Here is a 21,086-nt window from a genome sequence, read left to right as displayed (position 1 = left end):
TCAAGGGGAACATAAATGCTCTATGCGTAAAAGCATTAGCGGCGCATTCCTGATTAGGAATCCAACAACATGGCACAAGGCAGATTATAGGAATAAGACGCGCAGGAGCCAATGGAGATAATCCCGTTATCTTGTTGGATGTAAAATACCAATGTGGAAGCACCCTCGGAGAGGAAGATGAACTGAATATAAACTAATGCCGCAGTTACAAAGACAAAAAAAAGGATGGTGATGATGGTGGAAGTGATGGTGACGGTGAGGTGCGTGGATAGACGGGTGTGCAACACAACATAGGCAACCCAGTAAAAGCACTCTTGTTCTTGACCTTAAGGGACACCCACGCCGTTTACCGCAATGTCACCGGCGGTGTGAAGACTTCAGACCACACACGCGCGCCCGCGCCGCTTTTTGATACCAGTTCGATATCGTGACATTGTGTCACCTCTGAGGTTTCAGCAACAATAAAATAAGCAATATGTGAAAAGCGCATCAGCCAAAAGTGAGAAATGTCTGTTCACAAGTTGACGGGAGAGGTTTTCGCCTATTCGGGCTTTGGAACACAAGGTGGGCACGCACTTCGTCCTCACCTTATAACCAGAGCGCATTTAATATTACGCGCACCGGGAGCCAACACACGCGCGCACACACACACTTGCTGAAAACAAAGGGAATACTTACGGGGTGACCCTGGGCTCTTCCGCGCGCCCCATTGTGAAATGTCCGTTATTGCCGTTTTTTAACGGAATCCTCAGATGCCGTGGTCACAGTCCACGTCTCTGCAAATGTACCAAAGGATCACATAGAGGATGAGGAGTATGGCGAAGATAAAGAGCGCTACCAGGATGGCCTTGGTCACCGGAGAGATGAGCGACTGCATGTCAGGAGCGGAGCCGGGCAGAGCGGCGTGGAGCTCCGCGTCTGTCCGTCCTCAGTCAGCTGTCGCCCTCGCTCTCCGCCGCTGCTCTCCGCCGCTCCGGTAGCAACTGTTGAGGACGGAGCCCGGGGCTTTACAGTGCGTGGACACGCACATGAAGCGCACACGCACGCCTTCTCCTTCGACGCGAATTTTATGCCGAGGATCTGGGCGCGCAGAGCGTGGGGGGCTTCCCTCGCTGGAGGCAACGCGTGAGTGAGCCGTCTGTCCCCAGATTGACTCTCTCCAGCTGTCTGTCGCACATCAGTGCAGAGAGTGACCGAGTGAGGAGGTCAGAGTGAGCCCCAAATTACAGCCTTCTACCCATCGGTTCAAATCCCAAACGGAGGATGTCTTCGTCGAGACTGGAGAAGAACTAAGTTGCGCGCAGAGCAGCTGCACTTGTAGGGAAACAGGTTGATTAGTATTCCGCGTGTGTGTGTGTGTGTGTGTGTGTGTGTGTGTGTGTGTTGGCTCGGCAGGACAGGTCATGATCTTATCACGACTCTCAGCGTTCCTCTTTGCGTCAAACTGCGAACCCAATTATAATCAGATGACCGCAGAAGTGACCCACCGTTTTTAAATGGTGCATTGATTTGAGGTCACATATAAACCCTTTCTAAAGAAATAATAAATGGGAGGCATAATAATGATGAGCCTGTGTGTTTTCTGGCAGGATGGTGTGTATCCAGAGACATATCCACAGGAGGCCAACGCGAAACCTGCACCAACATGTGCAATACTCGAATAAAAAAAAAAAAAAAGGTATTAAATGACACACTTCTACTACCACTATTTAACACTATTCGTGTTAAATGGCACACTACACAAAGATGGCATTTAACCATTAATAGTGCGTCTATTTCCCACCAGGATTTTAACAATTTAACAAGGCCCTCACAATCTGCAATCAACTGTAAATTGCTATAGCAAGTAGGCCATTATATTTATTTTGTATGGGTCAGTCTGTAGCAGATTGGTCGAAGATGATTATGCAAAAAGGGATCGTCAATCGTCCTCTGGTCAGCAGCTCATGGTTCGGTCACTTACCAAAGAGCCGCTAGATGGCGACAGATAAACGAGGCTCAGAGCTTCACGAATGGTGTATTTGATTATTCCGCACACCATCATTACATTGTGGTCTTACCTCACTATCATGACGGCTATACCGCTTTAAGACGCACTGCAGGTAAGCATGGTCTACACGGCGTTAATAGTCACCATGTCACTTGTATACTGCAAAGAAGTTTATTATTTTTGTCTTAATAGTGGGTTAGCTTGTTGGTGGACGGTTAGCTTTGTCGGCTAAGGTGGCCGATAGGGCAGAATGGCAGAGGAAGCTGGAATCGCTAGTGTCATAGTAGCCGGACTGACAAGTTTGGAGACATTCAGAAACAGGACCTATAACGTTACCATGTGGTTTGTTTAGGTGCGCTCTGGGAGCTACACTTTAGTCGCGCTTGTGTCGAGACACGTCTAACGTTAAGTTTCTAGCAGTGACAAGAGTTGTCACTGTTCGCCGCAGCATGCTAGCACGGCTAGTTAGCTAGAACTGCAGGCCCTGCCTGGACGTGTGTGGAATGGGGAACTAGGCTTAAATTAAATCGAACTTCCGGTTACACCCTTCAAAATAATACTGTATTGAGTTTATCGCATTGCTATGTGTAGCTGTGTCTCCGGAGACTTTTGGTTTTTCCCCCCTCTCCTTTTTGAAAACCCTAGTTGTAGTCTTTAGATTTTACTTGAAATACACTCCACATTGGCAATCGCATTAAACGCATTTAAATCGCACCCTGAATGTCGTGCATTTATTTAGTAGTGCCGAATCCCGCACTTCCGGTGTTTCATTCGCCTTTGCTGTGTATTTTCTGTGAAAACCGCAGCTAGCTTGTGGGCTAGCTAATGAGGTAGCCTACTTAACTCAAGTGACTGAGTGAGTCTGTTTACATGGGGGGGTCAAAGTGTTAATGTTGTCGTTGTGTGTTGCGATTGTGACATCTGTGCGCGCTTCCGAGCGACTCCGGTTCATCCCGGTTGAGTATTCATTAAACGCGGTGGCAGACCTGTTAACTAGCGACTTTCAAGCGCTACCTCCGTCACTGTTTCACTTCGAGTGATTGCTAGATCATTAATTAGCCTGGATGACAAGGAACGCCTGGCAAAGACAGCGCCAGGGACGCTTTGCAGAAGAGCGTGTAACTACCTGTCTGAATTGTGGGAAAGTTGTGGGAAAACCTTGTTGAAACTGAGAACTCGCCAGTCTTGATTGGTGTATGACGTTAGCCGCCTGGCCGATCACTCATTCATCTGCATCGTCTAAGGTTACTTTTTAAAAATCCTTCAATCAGCGAAGGGTTATTTTCGATAGATTCTTGCTATTCATCAGATGTAACCTTGTTATTACAGAAGTGTAGTGGTCAACCCTTTTCTAGGAAGGAAAAAAAACAAACAGAAATCAAGAAGACCTAGTTGCATAATTTGATGGAAAAATGCAATGCTGAGGAAATTAAGGTATAGCAGGACTATGGACAACTTTCCCAAGGTAGTGTCCAATTTTGTAAATTTGCCAAGATGTGTGCAACAAGTCAGTCGCTGAATGATGCTCGTTAAGAGGAGTGTGGTTGTTACTGCATCAGCCCCTGTGTATCACAACTTTGGGCCAACAGTTCAACTATAAATATATAAATACATTTGTGAATGGATCTGTCACACCCAGTTTTTAATGCTTGGAATTGAAACCTGACTGGTGCCAAATGTGTTAACTTGCCGTTAATATGATCAACATGTTCCTTTTCCAAATCTTATTCCAAACCAGGGGCGCTGGAGCTTATTTAAACTTTACTTTAGGGATGCTATAATGTGTCCTCCCGGTACGATTGTATTGCTATTCCTTTTGTTTTCTGCTTTATCCCTTTGGGTGTTTCACGGGGAGGTTGCACGAAGGCAGAGTACTTATTTATTTTCCAAAAATACACATATCCATTTTTCTAGTGCCGGATGATTTGGAGCATCTTTCCTCTTCACAGACTGAAGGAGTACTCTATGTAAGATGAACACCGAGGACAAGCTGGAGGGTATGCTGCTCAAGTGCAGCAGCGGAGAGATAGATGGCGGCGGGCGAGTGGGTTTGGTCAGCAGCGGCGGGCTGGTAGTGATGACCCTCGGGGAACGGTCGCTGGCCAATCACCCCCTCCTGGCGGAAGATGACGACGACGATGAAGAAGACGAGGACTTAACCAGCGGCTCGCTCGTCACACACGACCTGGTCCCTCCGGAGCAGCTGATGATGCAGGAGGAGATGACGAAAAACGGAGAAGAGGAGGCAGGAGGCGAGGTGGGGCTCCGTTTCTCCCTAAAACCACCCAACAAGTTGCCCTGCTGGCTCAAACGTGTCATTTAATGACACTAAGAACATCTTACTTTACATTGGTACTATATAATTATGCATATAAGTTTAGTTCCACATCTGTATAGAAGGTCATTTCCCATTAAATGGACATTTTAAGTCGTATGTAGTGATAAACATTTGCGAGATCGGTGATCGGAAGTGGAGAAATGAGGATAAATGAGTTTTTTTGGCCAATGTTCTGACTTTTATTGAAACAATGAGCACTGTAAAATATTGAGGGACCTGTCATTTCTTTGTGATGAATTTCAACTCCAGCACAGGCAACTGTGAGGGTGAATCCCATCAGCAGGTGCTCGTGTGGACAAATAGTGTCCTGTCCTGTCCTGTCCTGTCCTGATGCCACTGCTATGAATCTGTTGGATGGATGTGTGCTTTAAAGCCAGTGGCGCCATGTTAACGTGTGGACTTGTGTTGTTTTTAATTATTATTTATAGTTCAACATCAAGCAGGAGCTGAAGCTGCCTGAACCAGCAGCCCAATTAAAAAAAGACAAAAAAGGAGCGAAGGAACTGATGGTGTGTCCCAAAAAGAAGAAACGGAAGCAGTGTTCTCCAGCAAAGGTGCGTGCCACAGATTCTGACGCGGGTGGGCGCCCGATTCTCCTGCAGCGCCGCGCGTACACGTCTCTGCTCCCTCTGCCGTTGTAGATTCTCAACCCGGACGATGACGGATTACAGGGCGTCCAGAACCCCAAGTGTCACGTCTGCGTCCACTGTAATGCTGCGTTCAGGACCAACTACCACTTGCAGAGACACGTCTTCATTCACACCGGTACGCATTACTGTAACCGAGGAAACGGTGCCGACAGCAACGACGCTGCGCTGATGTTGTTTGTCCTTCAAATCCCAGGCGAGAAGCCGTTTCACTGCAGTCAGTGCGATATGCGCTTCATTCAGAAATACCTTCTCCAGCGGCACGAGAAGATCCACACCGGTGAGTGGCGGCTGGAAAATCCCGCTGTAAGAATGTACCCGAAGTATCCTCAAGGGATTGTTGACCTTTGTTGACGTTTAGGGGAAAAGCCGTTTCGCTGTGACGAGTGCGGAATGAGGTTCATCCAAAAATACCACATGGAGAGACACAAGAGGACTCACAGTGGAGAAAAACCATACCAGTGTGACTACTGTCACCAGGTGGGCTGCTTTTAAGACAAATATATGGTAGAGAAGGACTCGACAAAGCTTTTTTTATCTAGTGATAAACAGGCAGGAGGCTTGACGTCACTGATAAAAATAGTATTGTTGAACGTGTGTGTGGAATAAGAGAGTCTGTGTTAGATGAGTCTGATGAAACGGGTTCTGTCTTCTGCCCGCAGTACTTCTCTCGAACAGACCGGGTTTTAAAGCACAGACGAATGTGTCACGAGAACAGAGAGAAAAAGACGAGCAAGGCCGCTGATAAAGCCGGCCCTCCCCACGAGGAGTCCGTCACCCTTCCCTTCCTAGCCAAAGAGTGCTCGCTGCCCAAGAAAAAGCGTCAGAAGTGCGCCGAGAAGGGTCCAGACGTGTCCGCGGCCAGCCAGGCGGGCGGCCGGGCCGCAGCAGCCGTGGAAATGGAGGGGAAAGAAGAGCAGAGCCCGACTAAAATGGAAGGTCTACCTCTCTACGCCGTGTCCTCCAAGGTGAAACATGAATACGTCATTGCAGACTACTCGGTGGAGCTTCCTGAAGAGGCAGGAACCCAACACCAGGACGGAGACGCCTCATCAGAAGGCGCCACTCCTCCCCGCTTGGTTCTGAAGAAAATCCCAAAAAGGAGTCTTAAACAGCCCAACGACCAGACCTCTCCCTGCCTGTCCGCGCTCTCGTCCTTTGAGGACAACTCAAAGGTCACCCAGTACGCCTTTGAAATCGTAGACAAGCAGGGCCTCTTAGACGTGGAAGGTGGCTCCGAGCTGGAGTCGGTGGAGAACCTTCCAGCAAAACCAGCAGCCAGCAGCACAAACTACGACGACGCCATGCAGTTTCTCAAGAAGAAGCGGTACCTTCAGGCGGCGGTGACCAGCAGCAGCCGGGACTACAGCCTGAGCACGAGCAGCAGCATCCCGTCCCAGCCGCCTGTCACGCAGACCGTCGTGTCCACGGTCATCGACGAGACGGTCCCCGCCACCATCCTGGAGCCGCAGCCCATCAGCGTGGAGATCAAACCTGCAGGCGACAAGAGCGTGTTGCCGGACGAGGTTCTTCAGACTCTCTTGGACCATTACTCCAACAAAGCCAACGGGCAGTCAGACATTTCCTTCAGCGTGGCGGACACGGAGGTCACGTCCAGCATATCCATCAACTCCTCCGAGGTTTCGGACAGCAGCCCCGTGGACAGCCTGGGAGCCTCCAGCGCTCAGGTGCAGACCGCCACGGAGAAGGTCAGTCTGTTGCAAGAGTATTCCAAGTTCCTCCAGCAAGCGCTGGAGCGGACCAGCCAGAACGACAGCTACCTGACCAGCCAGAGCCTCAGCTTGGTCTCCGAAAACCCCACATTAGCCGGGCAGCCCCTGTTCTCCACGGAGAAACAGTTTCCTTCCCCCAGCAGGTTCAAATCAGGGATGAGCTCTCCACTAAGGACCACGCTGGAGAAACCTCACTTCGGGTTGCTCGTCGGGGACTCCCAGCACTCTTTTTCCTTTTCTGGGGACGAGGCTACGCCGCCCTCTGAAGTGTCCCCGGCCGAGGAGGACTTCCTGGAGCAGGTCTCGGCCTCCAAAAAGACGGACTCGTCGCCAGGCATCCTGCAGACGTTCCAAATAAGCTCCTTCGAGCAGAACTTCAAATCTCATTTTCAGGCTTCGAAATCCGGGTCGTCGTCTCAGTTCGCCGTCGCCAACGGACAGCTCAGCCTCCGAGGGCAGAGCACAGACTTCACAGAATTCCCCTTGGTCCGAGTCAGCGAGCCCAGGTCGCAGCTGAACTCTTCTCCAGACGTTTCATCCAGCGAGACCTTCGGCTGAAGCCGGAGGGGGGAAAAAACACACATTTCTGTTCAACGTTTTAGCAGCACTTTATTTCATGTTACCTATTTTTGCCAAATTTCTGCTCTTTTTATTCACCCGCCCCAAACATTTGTTTCAGATCATTATTATGCGTCTTTGTCTTCAGTGAGCCTCAGAGAGTATTAATGTTGGAAGTTACCAATCATAATTAGGCATTAAGCGTTTCCATTGTAAAAAACGATGGAAGCTGAGTATATTTATTGCTCTAGAATGTACATTAAGAGATTAAGTGACCAAAGCACGATGCAGATGTTGCCACATACCATCGCTGTAGAGTTTATCCACCGTTTCTCCGTCAATTTTCCATTTTCACGACGGTTTCGCTCTTAGTGTTTAATGCAGCATAAAGGTGATGCAGCCCCCATATTTATATGCTCTTACTGGATCTACCTCCCTTAAATTCCAGCTTTTTATCTCCAGTTAGACTGAACGAGACTACGATTGGATCACGAATGGTGGGAACGATACAATCACCCTTTAGATTGAGAGTCAAACTTTCTAGATTTCGTTGACCAACTGTGGGCGCGTCTTGATCTTCACACGTGTAAATGTGTTGAATTAAAAAAAAACAGCAAAGCTTACATTAGATTATATATAAATTATAATCCCCCCCCCCCAAATTTATACATGTATGTATGAATTGGGCGACTGTACGGTAATCAGTATGTGATGAACTAACTTGGCTGCAACATCTAATGTTTGCAGGATAATTCTTCTCTTCCTTGATTAACTTGAGCCTGCGCTCCACTCAATTTGCACACATTTCACTGTTGTGATTGTAGAATGTACTTTCCTGGTGGAACTGCATTAACACTTTGCTTAATTATTTTGTCAGATGAGATTTTTCAGAGCGACCGCTCAGTAAACCCTCGCTGGGTTCTTCTGGAGCACCGGTTGTTGTCTTTTACACGTGCTATGGAGCTGTCCTGATGCAGGTTTTACAGCTCTTTGCTTGGTCCTGGAAGGTTTTGGAAAGTAGAAATATTTGACACGACCCCCTTATAATCACTGAAAGTCTTTTATTAAGACTTACTTTAAAACAGGAGGAACTGATGCTCTTTTGTTGTTTTGGTTCAGATTTTTATGTTATTTTTTTGCATCTGTGCCTTTTATTTTTCCCGTGCCAGGTTTTTATTTCCTCATTCTTGTCTGTAAGTTTTTATATATATATATATATATATATATATATATATATATAGGGAGTGCTTCAAGGCCAATTCCACTCGCACAATAATAAACATAAGCTATAAAGTTGCTGTTGGAGCCCTGGTATCGGGTACATAACCTTTATTAAAAGATGATAATACCTTTGCTAAGTTCTCAAACATGTACCTGTGGCTGCAACTGATTTGCATTTATATGTATTTTTTGCTAAGATTCAATCATGCACCCTCTAACAACAGTCAAGCTCTGCTCCCCCCCCCCCCCCACCCACCCCCGCAGGTCTGACAATCAGGGACAGAAGGCGTCCGCGTCTCTCATGAAACAGTCATTCCCACCAGAAAACTATGTAGACATTCTCCTGTAAATACATTGTATATTTCTGTTCCTGGGTCTTTTTGTCGATCATGTCGAGCTCTTAACCCCCCCCCCCCCCCCCCCCCCCCCCCCCCCCCCCCCCCCCCCCCCCCAGCAGGAGGTGCCATTTATGTCCTTCAATCCCAAAAACACTTTGACTGACACGACGCCGTGCTTGTATATATCTCACGGCTGACTTTAAAGGAAAATTCCTTGGTGTTGACATGGTTACCGTTTCTTTCCTACGTGGCTGTATGTATGCAATCGGTCCCCCCTGATATAGTAACTCCTTTTTAAGTTTTCCCACTTGCTCATCATTGTATTCAGTTTTGAAAGCACAGCGCAGATTTACTGCTTTGGTAAATTGTATTTCCCATTTCCTTTTCCTTTTTAAATAGCTATCATCAATAATCTGGCCATAAGTGTCCTTGTATGAAACAGAGAAGCATATTTGTTGTTTGTATATAAAAAAAAAAAGAGAGGAAAAAAACCAGAAAATACGAATCTTTTGATAAACTATTTTTTGACACGTCATTTACGGCACTGAGATGTACAGTGTACCATATGCAGTCTGTTGCCACCTTTATTACTGTACCATTCGTTTGTGTCGCAATATTTCAAACCCAGAGGAAGAGGAGGAGGAGGAAGATGGAGGCCCGTCTCCTTTGCTGTAAGGTTGATCTGGAGTTAGACAATGAGGTTTCTTTGCATGGTGTCTAACCTGTTGGGTCGTGTGAACTTGTTTGTGCAGCTTTAATCGTAGCTGATTTGATTTCAGTCGTAACCTACAAATAGATCTTTGCAACATGTTATGATTTGTCAAACAATCTGATGGAATTCTTTTGATTGTTGTGTGTTCTTATAAATATAAGTAAGAAATAAAGTATTTGGACTTGAGCTTTTTTTTCTCTACACAACTGGTCAAATTATAACTTAAATATAGTTCATTTTTCAAATATTTTAGATGTCCAAAGACATCCAAAACACACCAATAACTAATAATTTCCTATAATCAAAGCTGCGCAAGAGTTGCCAAAACTAATCCGGGATCTTTGCACTAAACACCGACGCGTCGGCGGTAACCAGTGGCAACGGCGGCAGTCGGAAGTTAACCTGTGCGCTCTCCAAAAACAAATCACCACGTTAACAGCAGGAGGGGCCGCAGGGAGTCACGCTGGCACAATCTCAGTCTCCTCCCGCGCACATGGACGGACACGGAGCCATGTGGACGGTCGCTCCGGACGCACCGGCCTCCGCTTCATGAGCGCAGACGCAGCGTCAAACTCCATGTAAGAATCTGTTTGTTTGTCTCGCCACACACACACACACACACACACACGCACACCAAAGCTCGTATTTTAGTCAGGCTTTTCCTTTATATCAACTGTTGAAGACGTTATTGCATCTTAAGGCTCATTGTGTGTAACTGGGGGTAAAAGCTGGTGGGAAAAGGTCTCTAGTTTAATCTTTAGTGTTCGTATTTTCACCACTACATTCGATTTTTGAGCGTCCAAAACAATGTTTATCGATGTTAAGTTACATATCCACTTCTTTTTATTGGTCTGCGTTCAGGTTAACCGCAGGGATTCTAGACTGATTTATTGGAGCCCGGAGCGCGTCTCGGATCCGCCCTGTCGTATCCGGGTGCCCTCACGGTGCACCTGCTGTGTAAACCGGATCGGGTTGAGCGGAGCTAACTCCCTGTGCAAAGTAGTCTCGGGGACGAAGCCGTCTGAGCACGACTGTTTACACTGGCAGGCTGACATGGAGAGCCTGCCTGTAGGGTGGACTTTGCACACCTGCGACCAGGAGGGGGACAGATCAGGACTGCTGAGGGGGGCAGACCCGGACATCAGCGCGGTCACACACGTGTGTGACCTGTTTCACGAAGACGCTCAGGTAGGAATGAGTCTGTTTGTAATTCGACTGCATTGAGCACTTTCATTGGAGCTGTTTTATACAGAATATGGTGATTATTCCTCTGATGAGTGGCCCCTGGTTGCTTTGTTGCCTTGTGTGACTCGAGCTCTGCTGCCATTATATCAAATGAATGCAAAATACAGAGAGTTTCCAACAAGATCAGCCTCTCCTATCCTGAATCCACGTATTCTGATGGATACATTATGACGTCGTTCCCAAACATACCAAAGCAACTCAGGGGTAAAACTTGAATGCTCATGATGAGACAATGAAAGTGGTACATGCTGCTTTTTAAACCAGTATCACTAACACTGGATTGACTGGTATCAGGCGGGTATCCAGTGTCCTCCGCTGGTTTGTTGACAACGTTTTGTGCCTCTCTGATCAGGGCTTCCAGCAGTCCAGCCAGCCATGGTGGAGGATCAAGCTGTTTGTGTGGGAGCCCGTTCTCTTCGGCACCTGGGACGGCGTTTTCACCACCTGCATGATCAACATCTTCGGCGTGGTGCTGTTCCTGCGCACAGGCTACCTGGTGGTTGGTATCCTGTACACAACCTGCACCTTTATCCTCCATTTACTTCAGCACAATGGAAAATAAAGGGATTAACTCTGAACCTATAGACTGTGTAGCTGATGGAGTATCTGTACTCCTCTCCCCAACATCTTGTCTCATAGAGCTCTGCCAGAGACGCCCTGATCTCTTTTTTTAGCCGCATCTATCAACCATCACACACACACACACACACACACACACTCCCTGTCTTCATCACAGCTCCAAACACCCTGCCATTTTAATTGGACCGTCCGGTACAGTTGCACTTGGCAGCCATGCCGCGGGCAGGTCTTCTTCTCCAGAGTGTCCGTCTAGTTACTGTTTGTCCAGAAGTCACCAGCTTGTGTTTTCTGTCTCCAAGTCTTCCTGGAGCTTGTTTCCTGGATTGGTTACTGCACATTTGCTTTTTATTTGCATGAAAAGCGTCATCCATTCAAAAAATATGTTCCATGTGTGTTGTTTTGTTAAGACTCGGAACAGAATTAGACCAAAAAAAAAACAGATCCAAGCCCCACCTAAAGTTCTAGACAGAAGTATTAAGCAAACAGAGTGGTGTTTTGTTTCCTGTGCCATGATTCAGGGGAATACAGGTGTGCCCCTGGGGATGTTCCTGGTGTCCCTGGTCGTGGTGGTGGCTTTGGTAACGGTGATGTCAGGGATCGGGGTGTCTGAACACTGCGGCGTCGGGAGCGGAGGAATCTACTCCATGATCTCCACCGTCCTGGGCAGCAGGGTGGGGGGCACCGTGGGCCTACTCTATGTGTTCGGACAGGTGAGCCGTGATCTTTGCCTCAGCGAGACTCAAAGCATAACCCCGCTGCTCTTCCCACCTTGCAGTGCGTCGCCGGGGCCATGTACATCACGGGGTTCTCTGAGTCGGTGGCCGAGGTGCTGGGGCTGCAAGGCCAGTGGGTGGTGCGAGGTTTGTCGGCGGCGGTGCTGCTGGCGCTGCTGGGAATCAACCTGGCCGGGGTCAAGTGGATCGTCAGGCTCCAGCTGCTGCTGCTGGCCGTGCTCGCCATCTCCACGCTGGACTTTGTCATCGGCACTTTCACTCACCTCGATCCAGGTGGGCTAAGCAGTATTTGGTTGGATAATAATATTTAATGCCTCAAGAAATAATGCTTATTATGGTCTCTGTGTCTCAAAAAGATATGAGGGAACACTTTTGGAGTCTATACAGGAAATCCTTGAAAAGCTTATTTAAATCAGAAAATATTTTCTAATGGCTGCTGCAGTGGTCTTAGTTTTAGTCCAGAAAAACAATCTGAAAATCACCTTCATGTGTAATACTCGATTACACCACTCGGGGTCGCTGTAGAACCACTAAACCGCCCACGGTTGCTTGATGAAATTAAGCAATTTTTTTTTTTTTTTTTTTTTGCACTTATGCAGTATTGAACGTCTTTTCTTAGTGAATTCTATTTGTTATTGCTTGATCGGGGGCTGAGACTGGCACTATGTCTCTCATGAAGATTATTTTTCCTCTTTTGGTGAGGAAATGTTGCTCTTTTTTTGTCTAGACTGTATTCATTTGCTGCCCGTCAGGAAGTCCTTCCCCACATTTCCTGTTCTCACTGATTATCAACATCCTGCCCTGTAGAGAAAAGTTCTGCAGATACAAACATTTTTGTGACTTTTTTTTCTTTGATAAGATTAGTATAGTCCTACTAAAGATATCAATTACACTGCAATAAAACAGTGATTTAAAATATATGTGTAAACATATGTATGTATGCAAAAATGCAGAATTCCTCCTAAATCTTGGGCATTAAAACAACAGCAACACAAATTCCTGCCTTCTCTGTGGTGCAGTAGCCTAATAACAGGCGTGTGAGAGCAGGATCCATGCTAGCTTCTTCACCTTTTTCCAATTAGGAGCTGCTCTCTGACATGGTGACCTCATGTTTGGCAGAGGAACTTGTGAAAATAGCCCAAATTAGCACCAGCAACCAGATTATGTTTTGATTTCTGCTGCAGTCATTTCATCCTTTGCTTTTACGGGCCTTCCAGGACCTTCTGTAGAGAAGCAACCACATGGAGATGGCCATTATCTGTTTTGGTTTTTTTGGTTTACAAAAATAAAAGTGTGTGTTGAGCATAGTTCGCTGATGGTTTGGAGTGCGACTCTGGACCTTATTGTGAGGATTTTGTATGGTGTCACTGTCCCTATGTGAAGACCTGTCGAGGGTGGATTAAAGAGAAATAATTAGATTTATGCCAAAACTGACTTTGCAAGGTCACAAAAGAGAATTATTAAATGTTTACCTCAAAGCTGACCTTTTTAACAAAGTAAGAATGGTGCGTTAAGTGACTCATCTCGTCTTTTCTGCATTACAGCTTTCTTAGGAAATGACCTTTTATTTTCCAGAAATGTGTAGAAATCAGTCAGGTTGATCTGTGACATTACTTTCGACATGCTGTCACAGCCAAACCTGATTAAAGCAGCCAGACCCGCCTTGTTCGGCCCCAGTTCCCTCATGTGCAGCCAGTTCTTCGCAGCACAGGAAGTTGGACCGTTCTCTCTGGGTCTGGGGTTTTGGGTGTTAACTAGACTCATCCACATTTTTCAAAAATGACAAAGAGAGAAGTCCGGAAGAGCGATCTGAGGCCTGCTGCTCCTCCAGAGAGCGCTTTACCATCTTTACGTGACGCTCTGCTTCATCAGTGGGACTTTGTCCACCTGCGTGGACCCCCACAGCCTGTCCCCCTGCTCCGCAAACGCTTCACACCGGTCAGAGTGGGAGAATCGAGGTCAGACCCAGGGAGAAGCCTCAGCCGCTCATGTAATCTGACAGTGCATTCCACATTCTGTATCAGAGGAATGTTCGGCCCAGCTGTGTCTGAATCCCTCGGATGCACGGCCTCAAACGCTCGTCTCGGCACAACCTCTGCTGTCGAGGAAACGCCATCAAATCCTCCTCTGCTAAATATCTGGATGACTTGCTGCTTTAATCTGCCAGTAAGTTACAACCACGTCGGTTCCTCCGCTAGTTAGCTGCACGCTAACATCGGCCATTAACGATGGCGCGCGCTAACGAATTTATTTTTATTTGTTGGGACAAATAAAAGAAAGAACCTGTCTGTTTTTACTAAACCCACTAAAGGATAACTCCCCCCGCAGTCACGTGTTTTATTTCTTCTCCGCCACTGAGGCCTGCAGGTAATTTTCTCAGATCTCAAAATTAAACGCACTTCGCGGTTTATCTGGATCACTTGGGTTCAGAGCAGTTGTTTTGCCCCACGGACGCGTGAACGCCCTCGGCTGAATAGAACCAGGCCCGCTTGGATGCTGCCGTGTGATGTTGTAACATGGGTGGGGAGCCCGTGGTGCAAACATGGACACTGTTTCTGATTGTTTGGACAGAGGGCGGTCTCACCGGGTCACGGAGTGAACTACAGTTTAGGCTGCGACTCTCCTTTGATGCCCAGCTAAACTCCTCTCCTGGAGCCCATGTGTGCCTGGAACACTTCGCTTTTGTCTCAAGCGTACACATTCTCACTCTCTCTCACCTTCTTTCGCTCACCCCGGTTCTTTTCCCTGAAACTTGGAAGCCGCGGAGCTTCTGAAAAGGGTGGCGACTTCCTTTTGGATAAACATGTCATTAATCTGAGAGAACACATTCTTTCCCATCGCAAGATAACCGAGGGGAAAATCTCCGGTGCTGTAACACAGGCGGGTCCTTCAGAGTGTTGTGGTTTCAAATGGCCCCCACCAGTGCAGAACAATCTGTGCTCGTCCATGTTCCACAAAAGACCCGTCTCCTCTAATCTGGGGTTTGCCGAATTCATCACTTTTAAAACACTATCTGCAGCGTTGCTGCGGGACATTAATTAGTAACTATTGAGGTCGATAAGTCCTCGCGTTTCTTCTTTCGCTGAGAGAAATGAGACGATTTGATCTGAGGATTGGGAACGCGTTGCCTTTAGCGAATGCCAGTTGAGCCTTATTTGCTGATGCAGCTGCTGAGTTAGCGTTAGCATCAGTTTTGGTGGTTTAATGCGTCGCCCCTCTGGCAAACATCTGGCTACAGCTCACTCTTTTCCACTGCTGCCACCTGTTTCAGACCACGGCTTCGTCGGATACTCGTCCCGGTTGCTCGGCAGCAACGCGATGCCAGATTACACGCCGGGTGAAAATTTCTTCACAGTGTTCGGGGTCTTCTTTCCTGCCGCTACAGGTGACCCCCCCACCCCACCCATCTCTGCAGCTGTATAGATAAAGTCAACATAATGTTTGTATTTTCAGTCTGATCTGTACATATTTGGTGTGTGTGTGTGTGTGTGTGTGTGTGTGTGTGTTTATAGGGGTTATGGCAGGTTTCAACATGAGCTCAGACCTCCAGCGGCCTGAAAACAACATCCCTGTGGGAACACTGGCAGCTGTCTTCACATCGTACGTTCCCATGCACGCACAGATACAAAGTCTGGGACACAAACAGCAGCTTTGTAAATTTAAATAATGCGCACTTACTGGTGGAGACTTTTTGTAGAGGCAGACTAAATCCTCCACCGACTACAGCTGTCACTAAGGCTGCTGCGTTTAGGTGTAATTACACACCTGGCCAGAAGGTGGACACAGAAATTCCGAGTCATGTTGAAGTGATGGCACAAGGTTATTAAAACTCACCTCAGCCTAATGAAGCATTCAGATTCGGACTGTTAATGTAAGCTTTTAATTGGATCATTCACAGGGGATTGATTTAACTTACCTGACTCATGACAGATGGAAATATGGACATTTGTGTTTTATTTAATGATGTAGAACAGATATGGTGTCCAGATATCCAAATAAAGTTTACAATGTCCATCATTGGTGTTTTGTAGTCAGAATTCCCAGTGAGAACCCAACATGCTGCCTAGGGTGTTCCATCTTGATCGAGTTGGTTGTGACAGCAGTTAGCCTTGTAGCACCAATGCTAACCAGCGTGTGGAATGAGCTGCACCAGTTAAATGAATTAGACCCACCTATCGATCAATAACCTGACCTATCGATCAATAACCTGACCTGTCATTACTGAAGTCTCCTGACTGTGCGTGCAGCAGCTGGTAAACACTGTGTTGCTGGGCTGTTGGGGACCCACAGGTGGTTCCTGTATCTGGTCTTTGTCTTCCTCCTGGGGGCCATCTGCACCAGAGAAGCTCTACGCTACGACTTCTTGATAGCCGAAAAGGTAAACTCCCCCTGTCCGCTTTAATGGGCCCGGCTGGTCAGGAGAGGTGAGATGGGGGATTCTGCATGGTTCAACTGTTCTCAGGTTTGTACATAAGCGAGCCGAGGTTTAATTCATCCACACGCTCGGTCGTATATAGAAAACGATGTGACTCTGCGGCCCGGTTCTGCACCTCAGCGGCCAGAGCTCCTTGTTTTCACAGGGTTTAGCTGCAGCGGAACTGAGCTGGGCGTAGCTGTTGTGAGCTCCCGACACAACCCATCCTCTTCCAGCCTCTGTTTGTTTTCTCTCTTCCTCCAGGTCTCCTTGGTGGGTTTCCTCTTTCTGCTGGGCCTCTACATCTCCTCCCTGGCTTCCTGCATGGGTGGCCTGTACGGAGCGCCCAGGATCCTCCAGTGCATCGCCCAAGAGAGGGTTATTCCAGCTCTGGCCTTCCTGGGAAGAGGGGTGGGTGCATGAAAAGAGCGGGGGACGACCCTTGCTTTGCACACTTAAGCAGTTGTTTTATTAGAAGACCGTGTCAAAAGACGTTTGCCCTCTGAGAAGTTCAGATTAGTTAAACTTACTTTTTGTTTGGGTCACCTTCTGAAAATGAGGCAAATGGACTGACAGTTACGGCTGAAATGACAATTCTGTTGTGTTCACTCCAAAATGTGCTTCATTGCTCAGGCTAGGGTAGGGTAGGTGGATTAGCATCTCAGTTTGAGCACTTTGTCAGCACTAAGTGAGCCTGCCTTGATGTAAAAGGGGGGTCAGGGCCTGAACAGGAAGTGGTGAGAGCATGGCCCAACTGTAGGCTCCAGTCTCTACTTCATAGAAGTGATGGGGATGACAGTATTGTTACTCACCACTGCTACGCAGCCGCACTGGCGCCTTGACCTCGTCCACCGCCGCGGAATGAGGCCTTAGACATCTTGGGCTGAATCAAAGCTTCAGAACAAACACAGGAAGGGGCTAAAGGGCACGGCCCTGCTCCCCGTGCTGCCTTCTCTGGAGGTCCGCCAGGCACAGCGGTGCTCCTTCAACTGCAGAGCTGCTAACAAAGCACATCTTGTAGTGGTTTGTCCATCCACAGAGCGGCTGGTGTGTTTGCATTTGACTCTAGATGATCATACACAGGCCTTTTTTTTTGTTCTTTTGAGCTTCCGGTCGCACCACAATAGTTTAGGTCTCCTAAACTTTTTTTTTTAATGATACACGTGTAAAGGAGATTCTCTTTGTGATAAGGTCATTTAAAATCCATCCATATAAATGGAGCTGAAGCACTTTTATGCACAGTTTAACACTCTCAACTCTCTGAACTTGAAACTCCAGTAAAACACGCGCTCCAGCGGCAGTATGGTGACCTCGCCTCTCTCCCTTTGTCAGAGAGGGCCCAACAGGACTCCGGTGGCGGCCATCTGTCTGACCAGCCTGCTGACCTTGGCCTTTATTTTCATCGGCCAGGTCAACGTGCTGGCTCCTATCGTCAGTATCAACTTCATGCTCACCTACAGCTTCATCGACTACTCCTACTTCAGCGTGGCCATGACCTTCCAGCTGCAGCGTAAGGAGAAGAGAGACTCCCTCTTGGGCAGGGGGCACCACCGCAGGTCATCCAGGCCGGGCTCCCAGCCGCTGGTCGAGGTCACGCTCCCCAATTATGGCAGCGGCAGCAAAACTTTGCACCTTAAAGGCACCCTGCTGGAATTCACTAAGGACATGGATCAGATGTTTCCCTCCACCTCAACCGTCGACCCCTCGGTGACCTCTGTGAGGCCAGCGAACAGGAGGAGCAGGAGAACCGACGTTAGCAAGAAGCAGAAGCTGATGGACAGCTTTGGCCTGGACCTTAACAGCAACCTCTTCTCAGAGGAGAGAGCAGCTGTGGCGAGTTCGGCCTCAGGCGGAGACACGCCTCTTCGGGAGGAGAGCCCTGCCGGAGAAACGCAAATCAGGGCGTCGCAAACGCACCAGGAGCAGGATTCATCGGGTAGGCCTCCAACTCTGCACAGGTGTTCCACTATGGCCACCATAGGCTGAGAGTCTGACACACACCTGACGCCTCATTGGACCTTTGCAGGTGCAGCTGAGCAGCAGAACTTTGAAATCAAAGCCATGCAGGATTCATTCCACACAAAATTCTGCAACCACTGGGTGGCTCTTTTCGGGGTATGACGCACTTTTGGAGCAGCGCTTGTTTTTTTTTAGGAAGCTGTAAAGTTCTAACTATGTGAAACTGTTATTGTCTTGCAGGCCCTGAGCTCCATATTGATCATGTTTGTAATCCAGTGGGTTTATGCTGTCGCAAACATCGGCGTTGCCTTGCTGCTCTTCCTCTACATTGGGAAGACAAACCCTGGGCTACCTCCAGGTGATGTTTCCCTGATATTTGGCTACAAATCCTGCCATTTATGGGTTCTTAGCTTGGCTTTTTGAGGTACTGTCAAGGCAAAATGATATGAGAATAGTTGTTAGGGGTTATTTTCCTTAACAGCGCTAATCTGTAGTACTGGACTTCCTGTCATTGCTCTTTTTCATGGCTGTTAAAGAGGAAATCCCCTCTGCTGTGGGCTCCGTCGCTACAGTTGTCGCTCTCAGCTCTGGCCGCCCTGCTGTCAGTCCTTGGGTAGCCTGGTATCGTGTTTTTGGGGAACGTTGCTGGAGGTTTTGCCTGTGGTCCGCGCTTCAGGCAGCCTGGCAGCTGTTGTGACGAGACATGTGTGGAATGGCTGGATGTGACAGCTAGCCGCTGCGCATCAAGCCGCGTTAGCCTGGCTCGCATTCCTGAGCACAATCTTTGAAAGTGTTAAGCACCCACATGCGGTCGGTGCTGCTCAGCCGCTGGAATTCTTGTGTCCTTGCGTGCTGGCACCATCCATGGACACCCGGAGTGCGTCTCCATAGTTTAACGTTTTAGTCTGAACTTTAATTTCAGGCATTGCAGCTCGATACAGCTTCTTCGCGTGGCTCAAATCGACGTTAAGCGTCGTTTTCAGGTATGGTTGACCATTATTAATGTGTCGTTACACCTGACCTCCTCCTTTATCGCCGCTTCGCTGTCTCTCAGGGGGAAAATGTCTCATCGTGACGAGGTCGTGGTGACGCCTTCGCTGTCCAGCATCGGGCTGAAAACCAAACAGCTGACAGAGGAAAACAGCGATTTTGCCTCTCGCCACCCCCATCACCTGTCCTCCTTCATCAGGGCCGATGAGATGGTGCAACCAGCGCTGCAGTGACGGAGCCCCACCAAGCGCCGCAGCCCCCGCGGCCACGTGGGGAACTTTCTCTTTCACTTTTTTTGAAACGGAGACCTATGACAGAGAAATCTACCACAGTGGTTGAAGGAAAGCTGCATGAACTGAATCCTTATTTAAGAGTCTTGAGTTTATTCTTCTGAAAATATAACAAACTCTGAGACTATGGTTACTCTCCATGCTTGGAAATGACCACACGCTGGAGTTTTTGCCCTATATAATTGCAGATTAAAAAAAGACAACGGTTTGCTTCAACACCCCCCCCCAAAAAAAGTATGAGTATGCATCTTAAGGTGCAGGAGCGAGGGTGTGAAACCCACATCCTCCTCAGATTCGGAGATATGGATGCATGTCAGTCTGCCGAAAATGGAAGGTAAATAAAGATGCACCTTATTCTCTTGCGAGGGCAGAGTGGATCATTGCTATTGCAGGTGTTGTGATGAAGGCGTGCGTCTCTGATACCAGAGACTCCGATGTAGCCCTTATTGAGACAAGGATTTACCCCCAAATACTTAGAATGTCTTTTAAGTTCTCTGCATTTACTCTTACCTAATATGGTAAAATATAATTTCTCCTCCTGGATTTATTTTACAGATTGAAACCAATTTAAGGTTGGGGTGAAGTAGGTCAAAGGTCGGGATTAGGCGGCACACTGAACAGAGCTAAAATGGCCAAAAAAGGATCGCAGCACATGTATTTATTTTTCTACATGTGTGAGGTCCTAGGTTTGCTATTTAAATCCTACCGTGCAGATGACTATCTTTGTCCAGACCATAAGTCTCTGTTCATACGTGTAAAAGCGTCTTTGCAGAGTAAATAAAACCATCATATTTCCTAATATGTGCTTAAGGGTGGAGGCTGAACAGAGGTGAGTTGTGCAGCGACTCAGATATAGATTTGGTTGTTATAAGTTAGGCTGTAGAAATTCATGGACCCATGAAAAACATTTGCACACAACTGTGTGTTCTTGTACATGCTATATACACAGGGTACCAAAGTGTGTGTTTTAGTAGGAAACTGGGGACATATGGGAAATGGGGGCATTTTGCTTTCAAAGATCTGTTTGAGGACTTGGGATAAGGTTTAGGATGGTCAGACATACGAGGCAATGGCGTGCATTAGTTCAATAAAGGTCCCCACAAAGATAGAAATGTCGCGCGTGGGTGCGTAGTTGTACCTGCTACGTGTTGGGTACCAAAATGCTCATTCTTCTAGCAGAACGAGGACATTCTGACTGACTTAGCTTTAAGAGTAGTTACCATTGGCTTTAAGTCCGGGTTTAGGGTTTATTGGGAATATTGGGGAAAGGAGCTGGAGAATATAGTAGCGTATTATCGTTGTAAGTCCTCACAAAGATAGAAGTGCAGTGTGTGTATT

The 21,086-nt window shown here is 47.6% G+C and overlaps 2 protein-coding genes across 9 annotated transcripts; both read left to right on the top strand.

Moving 5' to 3' along the window:
• Positions 1-1,947: 1,947 nt before the first annotated feature.
• On the top strand, positions 1,948-8,462 carry znf148 (zinc finger protein 148). Of its 8 annotated transcripts, none has more exons than XM_011611149.2 (7): positions 1,948-2,102; positions 3,940-4,247; positions 4,757-4,882; positions 4,970-5,093; positions 5,172-5,255; positions 5,337-5,455; positions 5,638-8,462. In XM_011611149.2, exons 2-7 carry the CDS (start codon positions 3,963-3,965, stop codon positions 7,264-7,266), a joined length of 2,367 nt encoding a protein of 788 aa, XP_011609451.1. In that variant the 5' UTR covers positions 1,948-2,102; positions 3,940-3,962; the 3' UTR covers positions 7,267-8,462. The 8 variants fall into 8 exon arrangements, with proteins under 8 accessions (XP_011609451.1, XP_011609454.1, XP_011609460.1 ...); XM_011611152.2 differs by having other exon boundaries at positions 1,964-2,102; positions 3,905-4,247; XM_011611158.2 differs by lacking the exon at positions 1,948-2,102 and adding an exon at positions 2,140-2,342.
• A 1,494-nt stretch (positions 8,463-9,956) lies between these two features.
• slc12a8 (solute carrier family 12 member 8) lies at positions 9,957-20,113 on the top strand. The gene is made up of 14 exons (XM_003962024.3): positions 9,957-10,115; positions 10,399-10,725; positions 11,135-11,281; positions 11,880-12,071; positions 12,137-12,368; positions 15,367-15,480; positions 15,608-15,695; positions 16,386-16,473; positions 16,774-16,920; positions 17,842-18,445; positions 18,536-18,624; positions 18,709-18,826; positions 19,391-19,451; positions 19,523-20,113. Exons 2-14 carry the CDS (start codon positions 10,591-10,593, stop codon positions 19,689-19,691), a joined length of 2,184 nt encoding a protein of 727 aa, XP_003962073.3. The 5' UTR covers positions 9,957-10,115; positions 10,399-10,590; the 3' UTR covers positions 19,692-20,113.
• The last annotated feature ends 973 nt before the right edge of the window (positions 20,114-21,086 follow it).

Source organism: Takifugu rubripes, chromosome 1, assembly GCF_901000725.2.
Source record: "Takifugu rubripes chromosome 1, fTakRub1.2, whole genome shotgun sequence".
NCBI lineage: Eukaryota > Metazoa > Chordata > Actinopteri > Tetraodontiformes > Tetraodontidae > Takifugu > Takifugu rubripes.
Note: the sequence above shows the minus strand (reverse complement) of the source record. Positions and strands in the feature narration are given on the sequence as shown.